The 24,976-nt window shown below is 46.5% G+C and overlaps 1 protein-coding gene across 1 annotated transcript; it reads left to right on the forward strand.

Moving 5' to 3' along the window:
• Positions 1 to 22,762: 22,762 nt before the first annotated feature.
• LOC123097625 (uncharacterized) lies at positions 22,763 to 23,703 on the forward strand. The gene has a single exon (XM_044519414.1). The coding sequence runs from the start codon at positions 22,896 to 22,898 to the stop codon at positions 23,442 to 23,444; it is 549 nt and encodes a 182-aa protein (XP_044375349.1). The 5' UTR covers positions 22,763 to 22,895; the 3' UTR covers positions 23,445 to 23,703.
• The last annotated feature ends 1,273 nt before the right edge of the window (positions 23,704 to 24,976 follow it).

Here is a 24,976-nt window from a genome sequence, read left to right on the forward strand (position 1 = left end):
CAAAAACCCCCTCCAAACAGTCCCAAAACCCCTCTAAGTCTCCGCCATGCTCTCGGTCGTTCGATCACGATCGCGTGGGCGAAAACCGCACCCCGTTTGGACTCTCCTAGCTCCCTCTGCCTATATATATGCCTCTTCCCCGAAATCCCGCACTCCAAAACCCTAAAATCTCCCCTCTCCGCGCCGGACATGTCCGACTCCACCGGACACAGTCGCCGCCGCCGTCCGCGCCAATCTGGGCGTGCCATGTGGCACCCGCCGCCGTTCTTCGCCGCCGGCCCGCGAGCCCGCAGCGGGCCCGCGAGGCCCATCCGCCGCCGCTCGCCTCCCGTGCGTCCGCCGCCGCCTGCGCCTCGCACCCCGCCGCCGTCGTCCTCCGCCGCCATCGCCGGACCTCACCGCCGCCGGCGACCGTGCCTCGCACCCTCCGCCGCCGGTGCCGCCCTCCTCCGTCGCCCGTCGCCACGTCACCCCGCCTCCGCGCCCGAGGCCTCCCCGGCCCGTGCGTCGCCCGCCGCCTTGGCCGGAGCCGCCGTGCCAGAGCCGCGCGCCCCGCCGGCCCCCGTCTCCCGCCGCCGCCTCCCGCGCCCCGTCTCGCCGCCCAGCGTCGTCCCCTCGACGTCCGCGCCCGGATCCGGCGAGATCTGGCCGGATCCGCCATCTCCGGCGAGCCCCGCCTCCTTCCCCGCCATCTCCGGCGAGCCCCGCGCCGGCGAACCTCGTTTCCCGTACGTTGACTTTTTCCCTCACCCCCGAATTATTCCCAAGTCCCCAGTTTTTATTAATATGTGTGCATGTTCAACTGTGTGTAACTTCATGCATGTAGCTCCGATTCGCGCGTGTGATATGTCAAATTGTTCGTCTCGTGATGCTCTTCATTTTGTTCCATTGCACCATGTTCATTTGAGTCCATCTTGATGCCCTAATCATCATTGCAAGAGGGCTAGTTGCTGTTATTCTCTGGTTCTTAACAGAACTTGGAGATTTGTCATTTTTGTATCATTTAATCTGTGCATCTTTTGGGCATGAGCTCTACATGTGTTTTGAAGTATGCCATGCCATCTTTCCAGTGGTGTAGTCCATGTATTTTTTGTGATCTCTGTGGTGACTAGCACAAGCATGCCCCGTAATGTTTCTGATTTCAGGGACTTGGTGATTTCTCTAAGTCCTTGTCTGCTGTTATTTTGTTGCCATGTAAACTTGATGCTACAGAGAGATCCATGCATATTTTGGAGATGTTCAGTAAGGATGTTTTGTAGCTATAGTTGTAATTGATCCATTCCTGCCCTTGTTTGCAATTATGGAGTGCCATAGCATGACTAAATCTTGCTCTACTTTTGCTATAAAATATTCCTGGCAGTTTCTTAACATGATATTCATTTTTGCCAAGCTTGTTATAGTTGATCCATACATGCTATGCTTTTGTTTTTGCCATGGTTAGCTTCATAAACATGCCATCTTACTGTAGGTATGCTTGTTTTGTCATGCATTGCTCTGTAGTGAGTGCATCAAGCTCACAAAGAGGCCTACATATTATTATTTCTGCCATGCTCTGTTTTTCTGCCAAGTCTGAAACCTGATAACGAAACTTGCTATGTTTACATGCTTGCCATCATATCTTCTGGTCCTTTTTGGCTTATGGTCAGTAAGGGACTTTTGTCATGTGCATTTAGTAGAACACTGCCATGCCTTGCTTTGCCATGTTAATGTCCTATAATATGTTGATTTCATGCTCTGAACATTGCAACCTGATGCTGTTTCTGTCATGTCCAGTATTTCTGCCAAGTCTGTGAACCTGTTATTATTTGTAATCTTGCCATGTCCTTTTGAGCATGTTCTAGTGATTTCTGGAGATAGCTCAGTGTTCATGTTTTGTTGTGCTTTACCTGTACTTCATGTCCATGCCTTTTGTTTTCATGTTGAGTTGCTGTAGCATATTGTTTTGATGTTTGCTAGATGCCTAGTTGCTGTTTTGGACAGATTGTTGCTATGTCTTGTTTGGAGTGTATGTGTTGCACCGTTGCTCCGTTTTGAGCATGCTCTATATGAAACTTGCTTAGTTTTGTATGTAGTTCCATATTATCATGTTGCATCCTTGTTTTGAGGTGTTTGCTTGATGTTTGTATGCATTTTGCATCAATGCCATGTTTATCTTGTCTTGCTCATATCTTCTAGGCCGTAGCTCCGAATCTAATGAACTTTATATGTAACTTGACTAGAATTTCGTGTAGATCATCATGGTGCCCTTTAACTTGCTGTTTAACAACTTCAACTTAATGTTTATTCAGTTCTGTACTAATTTCGAAACTTTGCATATGAGGACTTACCGGAATTGTTATAGGTTGTTTCCGGCCTCATTTAAACTTGCCTTGATGCGTTGTTCTCGTATGCATCATCTCTTGTCATGAGTAGCTTTGTTTGGCCTTGTCATGCATCATTCTTGGTTGAGCATCATGCCTTGTTCTTGTGTGGTGTGTTTACCTTGTTGTGTGCCTCTTCTCGATAGTTCCCGTGTCGTTGCGATCGTGAGGATTCGTTCGTCTGCGTGGCTTCATCTTCTTCATGGATTCGTTCTTCTTCCTAGCGGGATTTCAGGCAAGATGACCGTCACCTTGGATCTCATTACTATCATTGCTATGCTAGTTGCTTCGTTCTATCGCTATGCTGCGCTACCTATTCACTTGTCCTTCAAGCCTCCCAAATTGCCATGAACCTCTAACCTTCGTCACCCTTCCTAGCAAACCATTGTTTGGCTATGTTACCGCCTTGCTCAGCCCCTCTTATAGCGTTGCTAGTTGCAGGTGAAGATGAAGATTGCTCCATGTTGGATTATGTTTTGTTGGGTTATCACAATATCTCTTATATTATTAATGCATCTATATATTTGGTAAAGGGTGGAAGGATCGGCCTTATGCCTGGTGTTTTGTTCCACTCTTGCCGCCATAGTTTCCGTCATACCGGTGTTATGTTCCCGGATTTTGCGTTCCTTACACGGTTGGGTGATTTATGGGACCCCCTTGACAGTTCGCTTTGAATAAAACTCTTCCAGCAAGGCCCAACCTTGGTTTTACCATTTGTCCAGCCTATTTCTTTTCCCTAGGGAGTCGCTCTCTCGAGGGTCATCTTATTTTAACCCCCCCGGGCCAGTGCTTCTCTAAGTGTTAGTCCGAACTAGAGCCCCTTGCAGCGTCACCTCGGGGAAACTTGAGGTCTGGTTTTAGTTGTACAGATTGCTCATCCGGTGTTGCCCTGAGAACGAGATATGTGCAGCTCCTATCGGGATGTCGGCGCATCGGGCGGCTTTGCTGGTTTTGTTTTACCATTGTCGAAAAGTCTTGTAACTGGGATTCCGAGACTGATCGGGTCTTCCCGGGAGAAGGAATATCCTTCGTTGACCGTGAGAGCTTATCATGGGCTAAGTTGGGACACCCCTGCAGGGTATTATCTTTCGAAAGCCGTGCCCGCGGTTATGTGGCAGATGGGAATTTGTTAATATCCGGTTGTAGATAACTTGACACTTGACCTTAATTAAAACGCATCAACCGCGTGTGTAGCCGTGATGGTCTCTTCTCGGCGGAGTCCGGGAAGTGAACACGGTTTCTGGGTTATGCTTGACGTAAGTAGGAGTTCAGGATCACTTCTTGATCATTGCTAGTTTCACGACCGTTCCTTTGCTTCTCTTCTCGCTCTTGTTTGCGTAAGTTAGCCACCATATCATGCTTAGTCGCTGCTGCAACCTCACCACTTCACCCCTTCCTTACCCCTTTAAGCTTTGCTAGTCTTGATACCCATGGTAATGGGATTGCTGAGTCCTCGTGGCTCACAGATTACTACACCACCAGTTGCAGGTACAGGTTGTGCGATGCTCATGACGCGAGAGCGATGTTTCTTGTTTTGGAGTTCTTCTTCTGCTTCTTCTTCGTTCAGGGGATAGGTTCCAGGTCGGCAGCCTGGGCTAGCAGGGTGGATGTCGTTGAGTTTCTGTTTATGTTTCATCCGTAGTCGGATGTTGATCTTATGTATGTTGTATTGATGTATTCTTGCGGCATTTGTATGCCTTGTATGTATCCCCAAATATTATGTAATGTTGATGTAATGATATCCCCCTTGCAAAGCGTTTCAATATGCGGTTATATCCTTGGTGGGGCCTTCGAGTCTCTTTAGGATAGTATCGCATATTGGGCGTGACAGCACCGCTCGGCAGAGTCCATGGGACCCCTAGCATCGCGTAAAAGGCAGAGATCATACCTGGAGGGTCCAGCATGTGGGGCAGTGGTCCTGGGAGAAGGCGGAGAAGGAAGTTGCTGAGAAGGCGAAGAAGGATGATGTCCAGATGTTGTTCGATGCATCTGCTTCAGCGCCATCTGCCACACTTGCGTTCAACATCATTCCCTTTGTAATGGAGGGGGACGCATGCTTTCATGTGGGTAGAAGAGGACGCCTCCTTGGAGACGAAGTATGAGTCATTACAACTCCAACAGTCGTGGACAATGTTGGGCATCTCCGCCGTTGGACATGCCCAACAACAGTTTGAGGGACGTCTGGACCAAAATTTCCTTGTTTTTTCTTGCACCATATGCATTTGTAGATCAATTTTAGGACAGTGGTTTCATTGTGATGCATATTAAGGACTCATTCATGATAGATATGATAAATGATGATCAAGATCCTTCAACTTATGAAATGAGTGATGTCAATTGCTCTTTCTATAATGTTGAACAATCATACGACACTAAAAAAAGAAGAGTCCGAAGATAAGAGATACGACATTCTCAACCCATGAGGATGTCTTTTTGTGTGATGATTTGTTGACCACATGCATGAATCCTATTTGTTTAATTGAGTAAAAGGGCTTGAAGTATTGGGAAAAAATATCCATGCTTGGTACCATGAACACAAGCACTATGTGGAGGCGAATCCTATCCATAGCACCTACGGTGAAGGATCTCTCCAACATAGACGGGTCACTATCCAAGAGTCAGTGAAGGAGTTTTGCAGTTTCTATGCACAACTGGAGAATCGGCATCAAAGTGGCATTCGAATCGAAAACCATGCAAGCTTTGCTTGCTTCACACATTCATGTTTTTTGTTGATGTCTGCTTTGCCATTATGTTGACATGTGATATTTTCTTGCTAGATGGAGTTCACCTCCAATTTGTACCTTCAAGTTAAGAAAAAATTAGTCACTTTATCCCACTGTTGGCTGGTGTCGAATGGGCAACCAAAGTGGTGCATCCCATCTCAATAACCCCACAAAGAAGATGAACAATAACGGTTGCTCAATCTCTCAACAAGCTATCAGATTAGATGATGATGAAGCCAAGTGGAGGTGCGAATGGACAAAAGACCGGGCCAAACATAAATATACACGTGATGTAGAAGAAGTAGGAGAAGGATAGGCTCGCGCGTGATGGCGCAAGAAGCAAAATGTCTGCCACATGGATGTACATATTTTCCACCAGGGGCGAGATATTTATGAAAATGGAAAAGGAAAGTAAGTAGAAGAAGGGAAATGGGTACAAGATCTTCTTGGATGTGCAAAGAGACATGATAGAATTCGACTGTGAAAGGGTGCAATAGAGGTTTATCATTGAGAGGGAAAGAATATACATGGAGAAGCAAGCGAAATGAGCAAGATAGCACCTTGATAAGGCGAAGACATTGGAGACAATTGACCTTGAGGAAGAGGAGGTGAGGCTTGAGAGGATCATGGAGGAGTCAGGGATCATGTTGAAGGATACTGCACTCTTGGATGATGAAAGAAAGAAGAGATTCCTCAACAAGAAGTAGGAGACCGACAAGGCGCAACAAGGGAGGCGATTGATTCATTGATGTATCGAATATTTATGAATTTTTCAATTTACTTTGTTTGTGTTGAACTATTTAATCCTAGTTTATTTTGGTCTTGTGTTGAATTGTTGAATTGGTTACGTGATATATGATCTATGTGCATGAGTTTCAATGAAAATGAGTGTTTGAATATGAGGGTGTAGTTGCCAGGCGGACAAATGAGGGGTGATACGGCGCTATCCGAGGACACATCCAAACGCACTCGCGGACGTCTAGCGGCCAAATTTTCCTAGTCTGATTGGAGATGCTCTAACTTGCTCCGCCATGACATGGCCCAGGACCAACAATGCATCATGTTCATCTCATTAGCATTACATAAGAATCATATTGCATCTCATTAAGGATTAATTTTGATATTTATTGAACCCTATTTGCCATTTTTATTAAATGGTGAATATCTAAACCCTTCTCCCTTATGATGTTCTAGCTCAAGACTTACCTTGATACTTTGGCACCGCAGGCCTCGTCGTCCAGTCCAGGAACCCCGCCTCTTTTTCCTCTTACTCCAAAACGACGGAATTGAACCAGGAGGGCTTTGAGGTGTTGCTTTAGTCTGCGATGGCCTCCTCGGCCGTTCTCCATCGCTGCTCAAATTTTTTGTCAATGATGATCCGCGATCCAGTTCGGTTATAGAAACAACCTCTTCATGAGTGCAGCTGCAAACCCTCCCCCCTCTTTCCCACTTTATTCCCGCACCATAACTAGCCATGGAGCCGTGGCCATGAAGACACTGCTAAGCTCGCTCTCCGCCTTCTCAGGTCATGATCGTCCCCGTCAAACACACCATCATGCTCGGGGGATCTCCGAGAGGATGCACATGTCCTTGGATCACCTTTCTTTGCTGTAGAACATCGGTCCCGCTCACGCCCGACGGTGCTGCCACAAACCCTCATAGACGGGCTCAATTCTGGTGCCCCCCATTGCCGGAGCCACCACCCATCGACGCGCCTCGTCGCCCTCTCGTAATATCCCAATAGAGTACCATTCACAATTGAGGTCAGGAGGTGATTGTTATTGCGAGTGTTTCTATCACACAATAGTTGTCACATGTCTCGTGTGAATTGACTATTTTGGTATCTACAAGGATGTTCTATCTATCTATTATATACTTAAGACAGAAGTCAAATGAGACATCAAGTTCTTCCACATGCGCTAAAATAATATGCATCGTTGATTAGTAATATTTTACGGCTGAGATTTAAAGATATTACGTTACGTGCTAAAGATATGTATATTGAACAGACACGTATAAGATGTGTTGATGAAAAGTTGGAAAGAATAGATGAGTTATGACACATACAAGGCACGTTAATAAAAGTTGAAAGGTAAATACTGATGATCTAGATTAAAATATATTATAGCCTAAACATGCATGTTATGGCCTGTACACGGAGAAATTGATCAAACTCCATGTCACGGTGCATGCACGTCCGTAGATATGACCAACAAAGGAGTACGAATCCATCTCATAGAGCTACAAAAAGGAGCCCTCTAGACTAAAAAACATAACAACCAAAATATGCCATGTTATGGCTCGTACCGGTGAGGAGCTATAAAAAAGGAGTCAATCTCATATGTACGAGTCAGCAATGGAGCCCCGCTCCATCGCCTGTATGTGGGCTCCATCTCCTATACGTGGATATCCATGTCACACGTTGGTAGGATTGAACATATGAGTCCAATAAACACACGACGAATGGTTAGAAAAAAATTGCATACATTAATTTTTTTCCTAATCACTTTTTCCTCTTTTTGTCCAGACTAACTTTTTCCTAATCAATTTTTCTTCTAAAACAAAAAAGAATTTTTCTAATTTCCCAAGTAGACTGTATTTCATCAGCTTTTTCTTAGCTCGACCGAGTTACATCATCTACGTATATCTATATGCATGATAAGCATAACATCTATGAGGGTGATGGTGTTTGGAGTGCATTTATGCATATCAATTGGAATTAATCTCTGTATGTACATATGCATTAACCATATCACGATATATTGAGAAGCAAAGACTTAAAATATATACAACTTTCATATTAAAAATCCATCACATATGCCTATAATCCGCTTCGCTGTAATACACCTTAATTAATTATGAAAGGGAGAGAACTATGTGCGAAATATTAAACTACTGATAATTCAAACAACTCTAACACCACAATAAGATTGCATGTGACATTGTGGTGGGCTATGAACAACAATTTTTTTACACAAATTATGCAAAATGCATAAATAGTTAAATAAAAAAATATAGTGTGTATTAAAAAGTTCTAGTTGGGTCGAACACAACTACTTTCAACATATAAAACCTGGATTTAAATAAAAGCAGTTAAAAATAAGTGTGAGAAATAGAAGGAGGTAAAAGGATGTTTTTATTTCTGAAGAACAATATGTATAGAGTTTTCGATGATAAGTAAAAGATATATATATATATATATATATATATATATATATATATATATATATATATAAAATAAAAGAACATGGAATTAAAACATAACATGTGTTGCATCTCCTGATGTTCATCGTGACTACAAGTAACTAAAAAGTGATAGAAATAAGAAGTACGGAAGATAATATGCACGTATACATATCACGTAGTACCCCACGGAAAATGTGTACATGTCATACAGGGGCATGCATGTCATAATGTAAGAAGAAATGATAGGTTGATGCCAATGTGCGATATGTCTGAACTAGCATATAATGCAAGATAAAGAATATTATATTGGACAACAGCAATAAAGGATGGAAGCACGTATTATGGCAAGTATGTAACAATTCAATTTAGTTGTGATAACTAATACAAATCGGCGCAAACACCATTCACAAAATAAGAAAATATTCAAGCAAGAGAGTGATTTAGGAAATCATGTCAAGATGAGCAAATGTGGTACCTCACATATTAAATAATGCAATTTTAGTACCGCTAATGATGAGGCATGTGGATTAAGAGAACATGATGTTTAGATTTCATTCTTGGTTGAAGTTTATGGAGTTGATACTTATAAAGCATCATGTCAACGAGTTTATACTTCAGTTTTCTAGCCATCTGTCTAGAAGCATAAACGCATACATTGATAAGAACGGGTGTGATTGTAAGATATGTTTCCATGGCATTGTACTTACAACCCAAAAATATGTGTCACTCTTCCCAAAGTACATCGTTCATTCATAACACATTTTTCATCTTTCAAGCTTTCACAAGATTGATGAATAGATTGTTTTAGTGATTTTATGAATATAATCTAACATTTACATGAGCAATTTTAGCATGCTCCCTCTTACTTCCTCTTTTCACATGATATAGGTAAGAATATATAATATATCTGAGCCATTGATCTCATTAATTAGTTGTCTGATTAACTCTTACCTTCTTACCTCACATATAAAAAGAGGGGGTAAGAGGGAGTATGTTAAAATTTGCCTATTTACATTGCCTTAATGGGAAAGCACTAGCTAGGAGAGAGAGAGAGAGAGAGAGAGAGCCAAACTGGCATGCAGTTCAGTATAATATGTTGTGAGTTGTACCATGGGAGTTTGATTGGAATTTAGTTGTTTTATGCTTGTCCACAACAATGTAATCTGAAATCAATAAATCATGGCAATAGCACTGTATGGAAGTATATAGAGACATGGTGTTGGACCAATAGAAAGTACACCACACTAGAACTACCAAGAAGGTAGTAGACAATGCAGTCTCTCGGTTTAGATATGAGCTATCAATCAATGTTTTAGAGCAACTGTTTCTGATGAAATTTCCAAAATAATATCCGTATGAAAGGACACGTGGAGCAGAATATGGAAAAAGAAACATACGTGTTTATAGAAGTACATGGTCTTACAAGTCAAGCCGAACACTCTAGAGATGTCGGTCTTACGTTCGCTACTTACCAAAGCCATAATAAACTTGATGAAATAATGCAACCAAAATAAAGGCATGTTTTCACAAGACTCATTTTTAACTATGTTTGGAATGATAGGCTATTGCATAACCCATTTATTTTGAACAAAAAAAGTATCAAAACGTTACAAACTAATCTAGTCATGCAAATGCGCCGTTCACCCCGCTAGTTATGATTATGGTGGAAGAAAAGTAATTGACAGGTGAAATAAAATCGCTAAAACTATACATTTTACTAAAGAGCATGAAGGTAGAGACGAAACATAAACTACAGTTATCCTACAATGGGGAATTTAGGTGCAAAGAGATTTAGTTCATGGTGAATATCGGATGTGCCAGTGCAACGGTAACTTATAATTACCTATTCATGTGATTTTACCTCTTGTATTCCACGTTATGTAGGTGAGTTACCCTTTGGTAGTCAAGCTACTCCTAACAAGATTTTTTTTGAATCTATTGTCTTGCATTCCGTTACCATATACCATGGTCGACTCAACAGTTAAGATCATTGGACCGGACCAATGCTTTATGCATCCTGTCTTCTTGTTATCTTCATGTTGTCTTCGCTCCTCATTGATACCAACACTTCTAACTTGAAGGTCACAGAGTTACCAAACAATAGGTGGTTACCTTTGTAGATCTTCGGATCACGCTACATGAGCCCCTATATTAGAGAACAAGCATTACACTTACAACAAATAATCAACCTAATAATTGATCATAGGGATAGTCTCACAAATATCAGCATACCGATTAGGTACACACAAATCTCACCAATCCATTAAATCCCCCACACCTAGGGGAAGTAATCATGCACGAAGGAGGAATAACAACCAAATAGAAACATTATGTATAAGGAAAACAACTCGATAATACCATAGTTTGCCACAATAAGATGGATGATTGAACCTGTCTCAATATCGATCAAGTATGAATAGAGTTTACAAACCCCAGGCTTACAAGTTGGAAACTCCATCTACGACGGTGTTGTCGATGAATGGATGAAGGACCATGATGAAGAGGAAGACGGAATAGATTTAAGTAAAATCCTCCCCCAGATTTCTTTTCCAACGTTCTGTTACGGTTTGGAGGTGTTCTGCTCGTCGTCTTCTCTGGTTGCCGACACGAAAGTGGCTTGTATAAATGGGAGGAACGTGATGGCGGCTGGTTTAGTGGTACGAGCGTCTTTGCTCATACCACACACTCCCCTCTCTTCTGGATGCACCTGATGGAGTTTTCTACAACAGGGATGTTGTCCATTTCCTCCTCAATCATCCTCATATAACTTTTATACCTTCCAAAAGTGAACAAACTTACACAACAAGTAAGGAAAAAACATTTCCCTGTTTTTGATAGATTATCGTTAGTGAAAAAGTGAAATCCGGCTAACCCCGCATAAAACCGAGCAAAATATCTCAGAGAACTGTCATAATTTGGCAATCATCGCTAAATCATGAACATTGCACGCTTTCCAGTAGTTTGCACGGTCATCTCGCATTCATTCAAACAAAAACCAAATACAAGGCATATGATGCCTTTTTTTTTTACCTCAGCGCCGTTCCAAATCCGGCGACGACTCGGAAGTTGCCCTAGTTTTTCCCACCATCGGGACGAAGCGAGGTGGGGGAGGCCCACAGGCACCTAATTTCCCCCTTTTCTTCTTCTATCACTTCGGCATCGACGGGCGGAGGCCACCGCCTCCACGTTGCGCCATAGGCTTTACCACCTCTAGATCGGGTTCTTCCGAGACAACGTGGACGAGGTGTTGGCCTAGGTGACGGTGGCCGATCATCGAAGGTGTGGTATCCAACTTCAAAACGACAGAACCAAACATGAGGGCCGAGGCATCGTCCATGTCGTTGAAGGCGAAGAATTGGAGATGTTAGGAAGCGATGAAAGGTGGCGCTATAGCGAGAGAGGGAAGGCGATGGACCCCCCTGCCACCCTAGACGCCAAATATGGAGCCGCATGGACGCGTTTTTAGAGCGCGCTCCAAAAATTATGGCAATGCAGGGCAGGAGACAACTCCTGTAGAGTGCCTTTTGGGGCCAAAATTGTCATAATAACTGTTATTTTGGCGATCATGTAGGTATAATGATGTGCTAGAGTTGCTCTTAGTGAGGTTAGGTACTTACGATACTATGCGATGCGATGTTGGGAGACAAAGACACGCACAAGTGCATACCAAATGTAATAAGAAGGCTTGGGCATCTTGAAAGGGCGATTAAAACGCACTACAAGTTGTCCAAAAGAAAGAAAGATCACTTCTAGATTTTTGTTGAACTCTTCGCGCTCGCATTTCATGGTTGTAATGACAACAAGAGCAGCGCACTTGTTATGGCTGACTGAGCATCGACCATGCAACTAGTTCATCTATGTTATTTTCTCAAGAAGAAAAGTCATTTTTCATTTGAAAGCCGATCAATATTCCCAAAGAAAAAGTGTGCAGTAGTATCCTATATATAATATAATTAAGTAGATGATTCTCATTAATATATTTATCTCCACATGCAACAATATCAGCTCATCATGCAACCATTTTTCATAGGAAGACCCACTTCTTTTTTTGCAGGGGATAAAAAGACCCATTTCAACATGCAACAAGGTATGCAAAAGGCTCAAATGTTTTGATTATATTACGATGAATAAATATTTTATAATTATACAACAATTATAGATATTTTTAGTTTTAGTTAGTATGTTGTTAATTAAAATATTAATGTTCATATTATAATTAAATCTCATTAAAATATATTGCGAGTTATTCTTGCAGCCAACACGTGGCGAATCATTATATAGTTTATTTAATACTATAAAAGAGGTAGCAGCATGCAGCAGACTTTGGTTAGCCATGAAAAAGGGAGTCGTAAGCATATCCTCGTGACTGGACTTGCTACCCCTCTAGATGTGTCGAAGAAAATAAGCTGTACCTGATTCTGGTCGCAAGGTCAAACGCACACACCTACCTCGATTGATCGGTAGACAACAGTTGGGCCGTAGTCCACTCGGGTTGACTGTTCTAGATGGGGGCGCTGTACGGTGCGGCGGCGTGCACCAATCGAAGGGCAAGCACATGAAAGCCCGTGCCGCCATGCCGTGCACAAGCACCACGCATCCACACACTCGTGTCAGTCCTCAGCCTGTTTGGTTAGCTTGGCTATGTCGCAGGGCAAATTTGACAATTTTGACTTCGCGACGAAATCATTTCACAGAATGAACTGGGTGCGAAACTATTTTAATTCCCTGACCTTTTTGTGTAGCGCCCGCCACGCCGGCGCCACACCCTACTGTGCAGCGCCTAGCGTGGCGGCGTTGCACTCCTGTCCACCGTGGCAGCCCCTGGGCCCGCACCCAGCAGTGCAGCGCCAGTATGCTAGGCGGCACACATGTAATGTGCAGCGCCTAGCCTCTAGGCGCTACACATGTAATGTGCAGCGCCTAGCGGCTAGGCGCTGCACTGTGACTTATCCAGCCACTTGGTTGGGCCCCCCTCCCCCACCCCCCCCCCACCACACACTCTCTCACTCTCTCCCCGAGCTTTGCCCCCTCTCCCACTCTCTCCCCCTCTCAAATCTTCTTCCAAATCTTGCAAATTTGAAGAATTTGTCCGTGGATTTCGAAGTCAAACCCTCCCTCAAGGTAATAATCTCCGATCCCCTTGTTTTGATCCAAGTAAAGTTCTCCCATTGCTCATTTGTTGCTAGTTTGGGGAAACCCTAGTTTTGTTTGGATCTAGAGATTTGCATGGAGATGTGAGATGTTTGTTAGCCAATTTCTATGATTAGGCTTTGTTAGTATGCTAGGGTTATTCTTATGGGTGTTCTTATGTTGGTGCTAGGGTTAGGTTTAGGGCTAGGGTTATGGTTAGGGTTATGGTTATGGTTAGGGTTAGGGTTATGGTTAGGGTTAGGGTTGTTGTTTCATATATATATTAGGGTTTGTATTCCGTGTTAATCCATGGATTAGTACTCATGGAAGCAATGTTACCTTGTGTTCTTTGAATGCTTATAGGGATGGGAAGAACATGTGTGTTTGTTCATCATGGGGACAAAGACGCCTTTTTGAAAGGCAATAAAGAACCGGACCCGGATGAGCTTGACATGGTGTTTGATAGTAGTCCTAGCTATGCGGAGCTCTTGCAACAAGTTAGGAAAGATTTGAATTGGATGGACCCTAGTGATATCATTGAGTTGGAGGGAAGGCATAATGTTGGTTTTGGAATGCACATCCGTTGGAAGACAATGCGTGTCAACTCGGAGCAACGTTGGGTTGCATACAAGGAGACGGTGGCCGAATCACTAGACAAGGCTCTTGAGTTATTTGCAACGAAGAAGGTTGATTCAAGTTTGCATTTGGACTTGAACCGGAACCCCTCCCCTTTGGTTGCTAGTAGCCCCCCACCCTTGAAGCGAGATGAAATTGTTGAACCTCTTTTGACCCAAGAAGTGAGGCCAACATTGAGCCCGTATACAAACAACCAAGATGAATCTTTGCAAGAGGACAATGATGAGTATGCGGACGATGACAATGAAGTTGATCTCCATGACAACAATGTGGGTGATCTCGACAAATATCATTTGCAAGAGACAATGGACCATTCCATCCCTTTTTCCCGTGCATATGCATCGGACTCGGATGACGATGGTCCCGATGAACAAGTTGATGCGGAGGGGTTCACGGTGAAGGAGGCCGAAGCTTTCGAGAAGGTATTTGGTCGGGATCATCGGACTACATTGTTCAAGGATGTTAGTCTCGCGGATGAAGCCGTGGTAGATGGTGGCCAATGTGTACCTCTTGGGGTTAGGCCAAGCTCTCACCGTGATTTGGTAGACGACAAGAACCGGATTGCTAAAGGTTCTAAGTTCGACAGCTTGTTGGATTTGAAGATGTGGCTCGACAACTACTCGGTTACGCATTATCGTCCACACAAGGTGGTGAACTCGGACGTCAATGTGCGCTACACGGTTGCATGTGCATGTGAAGATGAAAAGGAGGTCCAACTTGGACTTACAAGAGGCCGTGGTGGTGGTAGAGCTCGTGGAAAGGAGGTCCAACAAGGAGTGGCAAGACGCCGTGGCGGTTGTCCGTGGATTGTGCGTGCAAGACCATGGAAAGGAGGTCCAACTTGGCATGTAGTGAGTTGTGTGCCAACTCACATGTGCCAAGGCAAAAGGGTGGATGGCAAGATTGTGTCCGAAGACCACAAACAACTCACGTCCGAGTTCATCGCTTACAGGCTCTCCAACTCAATATCCACACTTCCAACAATGAGCGTCCAACATGTCATTGACCTTGTGAAAGCCATCTTTCATTACAAGGTGAAATACGGCAAGGCATGGAAGGCGAAGCAAGCCGCATTTAAGATGTTGTATGGTACATGGGAGGAAGCATACAACCGAATCCCTAGGTTGTTGTTAGCCATGGCCGCGACAAACCCGGGCATGGTTCATGTGGTCGAGCCTCATGGGCACCAAACAACGGTTCATGAAGGAAGGAAAGTCAGAGTATTTGGCCGTGCTTTTTGGGCGTTCGAGCAATGTGTGAGGGCTTTCGAACATTGTAGGCCGGTCATCGCAATTGATGGCACGTTCTTGACCGGACAATACAAGGGCACCTTGTTGGTTGCGATAGCAAGTGATGCCAATAACCGGGTGTTGCCATTGGCATTTGCTTTGGTTGAGGTGGAAAACAATGACAACTGGGAGTGGTTTCTGCATCTTTTGAGGACGAAGGTGTTACCCGCTCAAAGGGAAATTTGTGTCATATCGGATCGGAATCAAGGAATTCTTAACGCCGTGGAGATTGACATTCCCGGGCATGCTCCGTTGCACCATCGATGGTGCATGAGGCACTTTTGTTCGAACTTCTATAGGGCATGTGGCCTTAAGGAGTTGGCCGATGATCTTCAAGATTGTTGTCTCGCTTTCTCCGATAAGCGCTTCGCCACTTTGTACAACAAATTGCTCGCACACAAAAAACTTGATCCCGGGGGTCAAGATTTTCTCAATAGGCACATTCAATACCGGAACAAGTGGGCACGTGCTTTTGATGAAGATGGCCGGAGATACGGTCAAATGACAAGCAATATGGCCGAATGCTTCAATAGGGTGCTCAAAGGTGCACGTGGATTACCCGTGACGGCAATAGTTCAATACACATTTGACAAGATGAATGCGTACTTTGTAAAGTACTCGATGGAAACCGATGCACAGATAGCGGGTGAGAACCCACGGAAGTACAAGTACAAGTTCCCACCCAAAGTTGATGAATGGTTGGTATTTCAATCACGGAAGGCGGACTCAGAAGAAGCTATATTATATGACAACGAAGAGTGGAAGTACGAAGTGAAAGAGCCAGGAGGAACCACAAACGATGGCCGGCAACATGGAGGTCGGGCTTTCAAGGTGTCGTTAACACAATGTGATTGCACTTGCGGGAGGCCATTGTTGCTTCATCTCCCATGCTCACATTTGTATGCCGCCGGTCGCGTTAGGAATGTGGACATCAATCACCCACGCACCGTGAGGGAGTCGGAGTTCTCAATCATGACGGTCAAGAAAACATGGGCTCCCCGCTTTCACCCATACTTTGACCAATCACAATGGCCGGAGTATCATGGAGTTCAACTATGGCCGGATCCGGAGTTGAAGGTTGTTAAACGGGGTAGACGTAAGACAAAGCGTCTTAGAGGCGACATGGACGGATGGGGCCATGGTGGGCGCCGCGAAGCAGGCAACGACCAATTCCAAGAGCCTCGTGAGAGCTCCCGTTGTGGGGAGTGCAAAGGTCATGGCCACAACAAAAGAAAATGTACGAAACCAAGGAAAAGGTCCAAGAAAAATGATGCAAGCACAAGCCAACAAGGAGCTACATAAGGTAGCCAACCTAGTGGTAGCCAACCTAGTGGTAGCCAACAAGTGCCAAGCCAACCTAGTGGTAGCCAACAAGTGCCAAGCCAACCTAGTGGTAGCCAACCTAGTGGTAGCCAACAAGTGCCAAGCCAACCTAGTGGTAGCCAACCTAGTGGTAGCCAACCTAGTGGTAGCCAACAAGTGCCAAGCCAACCAAGTGGTAGCCAACCTAGTGGTAGCCAACAAGTGCCAAGGCAACCAAGTGGTAGCCAACAAGTGCCTAGCCAACCAAGTGTTAGCCAAAGAGGATCTAGGCAACAAAGAGGTCGGCAACTTGGACTTACAAGAGGCCGTGGTGGTGGTAGAGGTGGTGGTGGTGGTCTAGGCCGTGGTGGTGGTAGAGCTCGACGTGGTGGTAATGGCCGTGGTGATGGTCTCGGCCTTGGTGATGGTCTTGGCCTTGGTGGTGGACTTGGCCGTGGTGATGGACAAGCGCAAGTTCGTTATAGAGGAATGTTTGGATACCTAGATGGACCGTTTCCGTATGTTCCTCACTAACTATAATGTATCATATGTTCTTGTTTTTTCATATGTTCTTCTTTTTCATATGTGCTTCCATTTGTTCTTATTGTCCTTACTAACCATTATGTTTCACTCATTGTAGGTATGGCGGCTTCCCAACCCAACAAACCAACGATGAAGGAGGATGGCGAAGATGAGATGGCGGGATGGTGGGAGAAGGCTGCGAAGAAGCTTAGAGAGGAGGATGCAGCCAAGCTAAAGAAGAAGAAGGAAGAGGAGCTTGAGAAGGAGAGGAAGCGAAAACAGACTGCGGCAAATGCGATGCGCGCTAGGGAGCAAGCGTTGATGAGGAAAGTTGAGGAGGCACAGAAGAAGCGTCAACAGGATTTTGAAGAAAGAACCATGAAGCTTTGGGCAATTGCAGCTGAAAAAGAAGAGAGGGACAATCAGATATTCATGGAGAGGGTGGTTAAGGAGGCTCACCTCATAAGAAAAAGGGAGGAGGAAGAGGAAGAAGAGAGGAAGAAGAAGAAGGGAAAGGGGCCTTGCTCTACGCAATAGAGCTATGTCATCCTCTTCGATTTGGTTGTGAACTACTATGTCTCCTCTTCGATTTGGTTGTGAACTACTATGTGCCGTGAACTACTATGTCTCCTCCTCGATTTGGTTGTAAGAACTACTATGTGCGGTGAACTACTATGTCTCCTCCTCGATTTGGTTGTAAGAACTACTATGTGTCGTGAAGTACTATGTGTTATGAACTACTATGTGTCGTGAAGTCCTTCGTGCATATGTTCTTTTCACAGTTGTTTGCTTGCTACGTATCAATCCTACTTCACATCTGGGCGCTGCAATCTACAGTTGTTACTTACTATGTTTGCATATGCTAAAAAATTCACTAAGTCAAAGTGCAACGCCTAGCATCTGGGCACTGCAATCTACCGTGTGGCGCCTAGCTGCTGTGGCTCTCTGGATAGCTAAAAAATTCACTAAGTCCAAGTCCAAGTGCCTCAAACTGTAGGCCTACCTTCTGTTGTGTCTGCATAGCTACAGACCTGTGCAGCGCCTAGCTTGGAGGCGCCACACTGTATAGTGCAGCGCCTGCGAGCTAGGCGTTGCACTGTAGAGTGCGGCGCCTCCAAGCTAGGCGCTGCACAAACACTTAGCGAATTTTTTGCCTCAAACTGGAGGCCTACCTTCTGTTGCTCTCTGGATAGCTACAGACCTGTGCAGCGTCTAGCCTGGAGGCGCCACACTCTACAGTGCAATGCCTAGCTCGCAGGCGCTGCACTGTAGAGTGTGGCGCCTCCAAGCTAGGCGCTGCACAGGTCTGTAGCTATCCAGAGAGCAACAGAAGGTATGGCAAGTTACAGACCTGTGCAGCGCCTAGCTCGGAGGCGCCACACTGTACAGTGCAGCGCCTGCGAGCTAGGCGTTGCACTGTAGAGTGCGGCGCCCGCAGGCTATGCGCTACACAAACACTTGGCAAATTTTTTGCCTCAAACTGGAGGCCTACCTTCTGTGGTTCTCTAGATAGCTACAGACCTGTGCAGCGCCTAGCTTGGAGGCGCCACACTGTACAGTGCAGCGCCTGTGAGCTAGGCGTTGCACTGTAGAGTGTGGCGCCTCCAAGCTAGGCGCTGCACGGGTCTGTAGCTATCCAGACAGCAACAAAAGGTATGGCAAGTTACAAACCTGTGCAGCGCCTAGCTTGGAGGCGCCATACTATACAGTGCAGCGCCTGCGAGCTAGGCGTTGCACCGTATAGTGTGGCGCCCCCGAGCTAGGCGCTGCACAAACACTTAGCAAATTTTTTGCCTCAAACTGGAGGCCTACCTTCTGTGCCTCCTCCCCCCCTCTACTGGGTCATTTTCAGCCACAGTTCAACAATTCGTATAAGAAACATTAAGGTTCAAAAAGGGTTCACCACAGACATCATTTCTTAGAAAGGACCATCACAATAAGTTCAAGTTTAACATAGAGCTACCACCACGCCAAGTTCAACGACATAACAAATTCCACATTACAGGTACGACCACTCCAAGTTCAACGACATAACAAATTCCACTCTAAGTTCAACATTATAAAAAAATGACGATGACTAGTGCTTTCCACACTTGCTGGCTCCTCCCCCCTCTTGACGCTTATCTTCTTCACCTTCCTAGGAAGAGGAACCCGCTCCGGCTCCGGCTCCGGCTCCGGTTCCGACATCGTCATCCAAATAGTCATCCAAAGCCGCCATCCGCGAGGTGCCGACCGTCCTTTTGCCTCTTTGGCCTCTTTGGGTGAAGTCTTCAGGTGTGTACTTGTTGATTCCCTTCCTAGGCTTCAACTCGTATGCAGACCGAGCCTGGTACGTCCCCAAGGTCATATCATCAGCAACCTATGCATCAACAAAAGATATGGAAAGACCGTGTGTGAGGATATAGTTAGCAATGCATCAACAAATGGATATATATCGTCATGACATACCTCTTGGGTGACCACACCCACATCCTCATCCTCGAAAGGTTCACCATGGCTCTGCCCCGAAGCGGGATCTGATGGTGTCGCCGACCTAGACCGTTCTGGTGATACATACTCGGGGTCACGACAACCGAAAAGGTTTGATAGCCGCCTTAACTTTTGGCCCTGGCGCTGCAACATGTACAAGTGAATGAGACATGGAACGTACCAACAAATGTTAAGTGCTAGTTTGAAGGAGATGTGAACCTTAATGAATGCTCGAAGTGCACCTTCCCCATCGCTTTTGCCAGCCGGGGTTGTTTCCAGAATAGTCTCGGTCTCATCAGCTGCTTTCTTGATCTGGGCACGCTATGAACAGAAACGGTATCAAAGTGTTAGGCAAGCGAAGATGTGAATAGTGCGAATGGAAAAGCAAAAAGGGCTAACCACAAAGTTCATCATTGGAGCTGAAGGGATCACTGAGTTGCCTTTCCTGACTAATGCGTTGTACTGGTGCTGGGCTACCTCATCAAAAACGGTGGGTTCTTCCAGAATCTCCTCAGCATACGCCGGCTGGCATACCTCCACGCGGGTACTTGCAAGAAACCATGTGAGATAGTTGTTGAACGCGATCGGGCAGTGCTCACGAAGCTGGGCTCGTTTTCCAGCCCTTGCTTGCTCCACACTAAGAGCGAACTGCACGACATACTTCCTGTGATGCTTGGCCCAATCCTTGATCTTCCGCTGCTTTTTCCTATCCAACCTGCAAGTTAGAAACAGAATATTAGCATCATCGAAACCGTCGAGAAGCTGCTAAGTGCTCAAGGTTAATTATATCTTACGCGTGTAGCAACTTGTCCGTGTCCTCCCACTCCGGCGGGTGTGGCTGGAACAAACCAAACTGGCGGAACACCCGATGTGGCAGGTGAAGCTCAACCGCCCAGTTGCATATCAGTGGGCACCGCATATGCCAGAGATCCCTATCCCTAATGCACATCGGATTCAGCCTGAACTCTATAGGGTTACCAAAACTCTCTCCTTTTCCATACGGCTCCCATTCCACCTGCAAAATGGGATTGAATGCAAAATTGATATCGAGTTACGATACAAGCATGATAATCACTTATGCAATGTCGGTTCACCTGCTCAGGCGTGATCGCGTCCAGCTCGCTCTTGTACAACTTGTACATTACCGAGGGATCATCCGTCGTCTCATTTAACACATCCCACTTGTAAGCCCAAGTGGGGAGCCGTAGTGGGTCGTCTTTATCGTCCCAATCCTCGTACTTCACGGTCTTCGGTCGTCCAACCGGCAAACGCTCCCAGCTCCATATGGAAAGTGCGAGCAGACAACCACCAATACCTCCAGTGTGCCTACAACAGGCTTCGTCCAACTGCACATAAAAGAGAACATGGTCAAATTTGCCGCAAGAGCGCATTGATAATGTATCAATGAAGTGAAAAGGAAACAACTTCATACCTGTCGATACAAGTAAGCCAGTGTCGCCGAACCCCAACTCCATTTGCTATCGAAGACGGTCAACGCCTTCAGCCACATCCATGGAGCATTCTTGCCTGTGCCATCAGCAAACATTGTCCTGGATATCACGTACCACATGTAGACACGAGCATATGTCTTCACCATGTCCTCATTAGCATCATCAGGGCAATGACAGAAGTTCGATGATATCCACGTGAAAGTAGCGCCCGCTGCGACTCTTTCCTTCTTCTTATCTTCTGCTTCTGGTTCCCGAGGCTCCGGAGGAACCATACCGATAAGGGCTTGCATCTGCGCGCGCCACCCATCAGAATCGGTGTTCATACATAAAGGATTGCCATCGATAGGAAGACCGGTGATCATAGCAATATCCTGCAGCGTCACGGTCATCTCCCCGGTCCGAAGATGGAAAGTGTGTGTCTCCGGCCTCCAATGATCAATAAGCGCGGTGAGTGCTGCAGCATTGTTGGGTGGCGTCGACCGGCGGACCAACTGAATGAAAGGGAGAAGTCCTGCCTCCCTTACATACGGTGTGTACCGCTCATCATAGCGCATCCCTCCAAGGCTGATCCCGTGAGACCGAAGCTTCAGAGGTGCAAGCTCCTACAAACAAACAAATCATAACATTACATATGGGGCATTTGTGTTTGAAAAAAATACGAAATTCATAACACCGGCCACTTTCAGTATTACCCGCTGCTGCACCGACATAGCGTACGACCGGTGTTGTTTGTCCCAATGATCATCGAGAAGCCAAACCATCCTAACAATTTCAACAAAGCATTCTTGTCAACACGATTATCTTTTCAATTCAAAAAAACTAAAGTAGGCCTACTACATGCAAGATTCAAAGCATATGTATCCAAAGCATTTTTCTCAATACGAGTATAATTTCAGTACAAATAAACTAAACTAGGCCTACTTCATACAAATAACTTTTCCATAGAAATAACATGTCAATCTATGTATCCAAACTATATAAATAACATGTCAACCTATCTATCCAAACCACATTCTAATCTAACAAGGGTTCCCCAAATCTAATATATGCAAGATTCAAACAAAAGTTCCCCAAATCTAATACATGCAAGATTCAAACAAGGGTTCCCCAAATCTTCAAAATATCATATTTTCTATGGATAGAAAGAAGGGGATCGGAGGAGAGTACCTTCTACGATGGATTGGTGAAGAAATACACGGACCAAATCGTCGGATCGGAAGGATTTGGGAGAGGGGATTGAGAGGGGGAGTGGAGAGGGCCGCCGCCCTGTTTGTTCTGTAACTGGCAATGGGGTGGGTGGGGGAGGAGAGGGCTGGCGCGGTTGCATCTAAGTCAATGTGCGCCTAGCTCGGAGGCGTTGCACTGCTGGGTGCGGGCCCATGGGCTGCCACGATGGACAGAGGTGCAACGCCCCAGAGCTAGGCGCTGCACCGTAGGGTGTGGCGCCGGCGTGGCGGGCGCTACACAAAAGGTCAGGGGTGTGAAATAGTTTTACGGGCAGTTCATTCTGTAAATTGATTTCGTTTCGAGATTAAAATTGTCAAATTTGCCATGTCGCGGGGCAAGACCGGCGCGCTCCCCCCCCCCCCCCCCCCCCCCTCGTGCCCACGCGCCGACACCTCCACGCCCCACACCATCGCCCATCCACCCGAATCCAAGGCAACCCTACGCGTTTTCCCGTGGGCGTGCCAGCCCAGCCGCCTCCTTTTATAACGGCAACTGCCTCCTCAGCCATTCCCATTTCCATTCGCATCACCAGCTAGCCAACCCTATTCTCCGGCTCGTGCATCTCAGGCTCCTGCGTTGCAGGAAGGAACTCACTCAAGTATGGACGCCCTCTCCTGCTTTACGCCGCCTGCGATGCTCTCCCGGTCCTTTGCGGACGCGGCCATCGCGCGCGCGCTCCACTTCTCCCTCTCGGCCGGTTCCTCCTCCGTCCCGGAGCCGTCCACCGTCGCCGATCTCGGCGCCTGCAGCGCGGCAGCCACGACGGCCTCGCCCTCCTCCTGCGGCCCGGTGGCGATGCTTCCCCCGGCGGCACCGTCCGCGCGTTGCAGGCTGGGACCCGCGGGCGGCCGCGCTGGGAAGCGGCGGCCGCGGCCGTCCAAGCGCGTGCCCACCACGTACATAAGCACCGACGCGGCCACCTTCCGTCTCATGGTGCACCACGTCACGGGCGCCGAGGCCGACCCGCAGGTCGACGCCGACGCCAGCCTCGGTGTCCTCCTGTCGCCCTTCGACTTTGATCACTTGCTGCCGTCAGACCCTGCGGCGGCCGCGGCCCAAGTCGCCGCGTACGCCCTTCCGGCGGCGGCGGCGGAGCAGCCGTGCTTCCCGACGCTGGACTCGTGGAACGTCATGTACGACAAGAAGTAGGTGACTTGGGTCGAAATTGAAGCTCTATGCTCTGTATAAACATCATGCAGCAAGATGAAGGCGCCGTTGCGTCTGGCCTGTGATGTATTGCTCCCTTTGGTCGTTGCAGAGCAGTAGGAGAGGATTAGAGATGTACTGTAGTAGTGCTGTATGCAAGTGCGAGTACCACCAGACTACCAGTATAGCACGCACTAGCAGTGTAGGAATGCAGCGAACTGTGCTAATATGAAAGTTCCATGTGCTCCTTTGTAAGGGACTAGCTGTAGTCTTGCTAGTAATCTCTCTCTCAGGAAGGTTTGATACAGGGTAGCAATTACAACCAGAGGTTACAAGCGAATTGGGGAAGAACAGGGAAGAACTGGAGGTAGGGGGAAGAGAGGAAGGTAGCCGCCGCCGAGCCGTCCGTGATCCACTGGATGAGCAGAGCGTTGCCTTCTCCCTGGTACTTGTAGTCTGCGGCGCTCGATGATCTCTCGATGGGCCAGACCCATGTACCGGTCCAGGGGCAAGCCCAGGTACCTGCCAGGGGAGGGCTCCTGACATCCCTCCCTTCTTGACTTCGGCTTGACCCCAGCCGACACCATCTAGAACCGCCCGGATCCCATTGCACTTGATGATGCTTGACTTGGTTGTCGTCACGATCGAAGCCAGAGAGGACTTCAACGAAGTAGGAACGGTAGTTGCGGCCGATGGGAGCCCCGCCGAAGGTGTCCAGGAAGTAGTCATTTTCAGCACAGTCGTGGTCGAAGCTGAGAAAGTAGTACTCATGGTTGACAGAGCCTTGCACGAAGACGACAGCAATGGTGATGGTACCCCTCGCTTCTTGAAAATGCCCTTGATTGTAGCAGGTAGAAGGCACTAGGTCCCTCACGGCCAATGTTGTTGTAGAACACTTGAGAGACTCACACCACCATGATCTCATGAAACTTGTTGTACCTTGAGTCGATTGGAATCCAGGCAGTTGATGAAGTGAAATATCACTGGCGTGGATGAGGTAGTGGACCACCAAGATGATGACACACACCGCTCTTGAGAAGACCACTCGGTGAGCCACTTCCATTGACAACCGCAATGCCAGTCCTCCAGGATCCCAAGAACAGCCCCGCTGGTACAAGCCCAAGTCAGATTTCATCATACCAATGTTACAGGTGCGTTGAGAAACTGAACAAAGCCAAAACAGGAAGCACATGCTGTTGTAGGCATCAAGTTGCGTGTTGGAAATGACCAGCTGACAGGTCAGGAATAGTAGAAGCTCATATGACACATGCCGTACTGGAAGTTCACTCGTCAGACAACCATTGGCGCTAGACAGCTGATAAAAATCCTTGACGTCCGAATGACAATGATCTTGTTCACAGATAGCTCAAGAATAATCTAAATGACAACGATCTTGTTGAGCCGCTGAGCAAGAGTGGACAGGTGCGCCTGCTGTACTGAAAGCCACCTGGGACGTGTCACTGACAGAGAGAATATCATCTTGTTCAGAACTGCACGCCCAAACATGATCATATTGTTTAGGAATGCCCACTGAA

Source organism: Triticum aestivum, chromosome 4D (assembly GCF_018294505.1).
Source record: "Triticum aestivum cultivar Chinese Spring chromosome 4D, IWGSC CS RefSeq v2.1, whole genome shotgun sequence".
Taxonomy (NCBI): Eukaryota; Viridiplantae; Streptophyta; class Magnoliopsida; order Poales; family Poaceae; genus Triticum; species Triticum aestivum.

Bases quoted from the DNA above. Each gene is read 5' to 3' on its own strand.
- LOC123097625 (XM_044519414.1), top strand. From the start codon at position 22,896: ATGGACGCCCTCTCCTGCTTTACGCCGCCTGCGATGCTCTCCCGGTCC.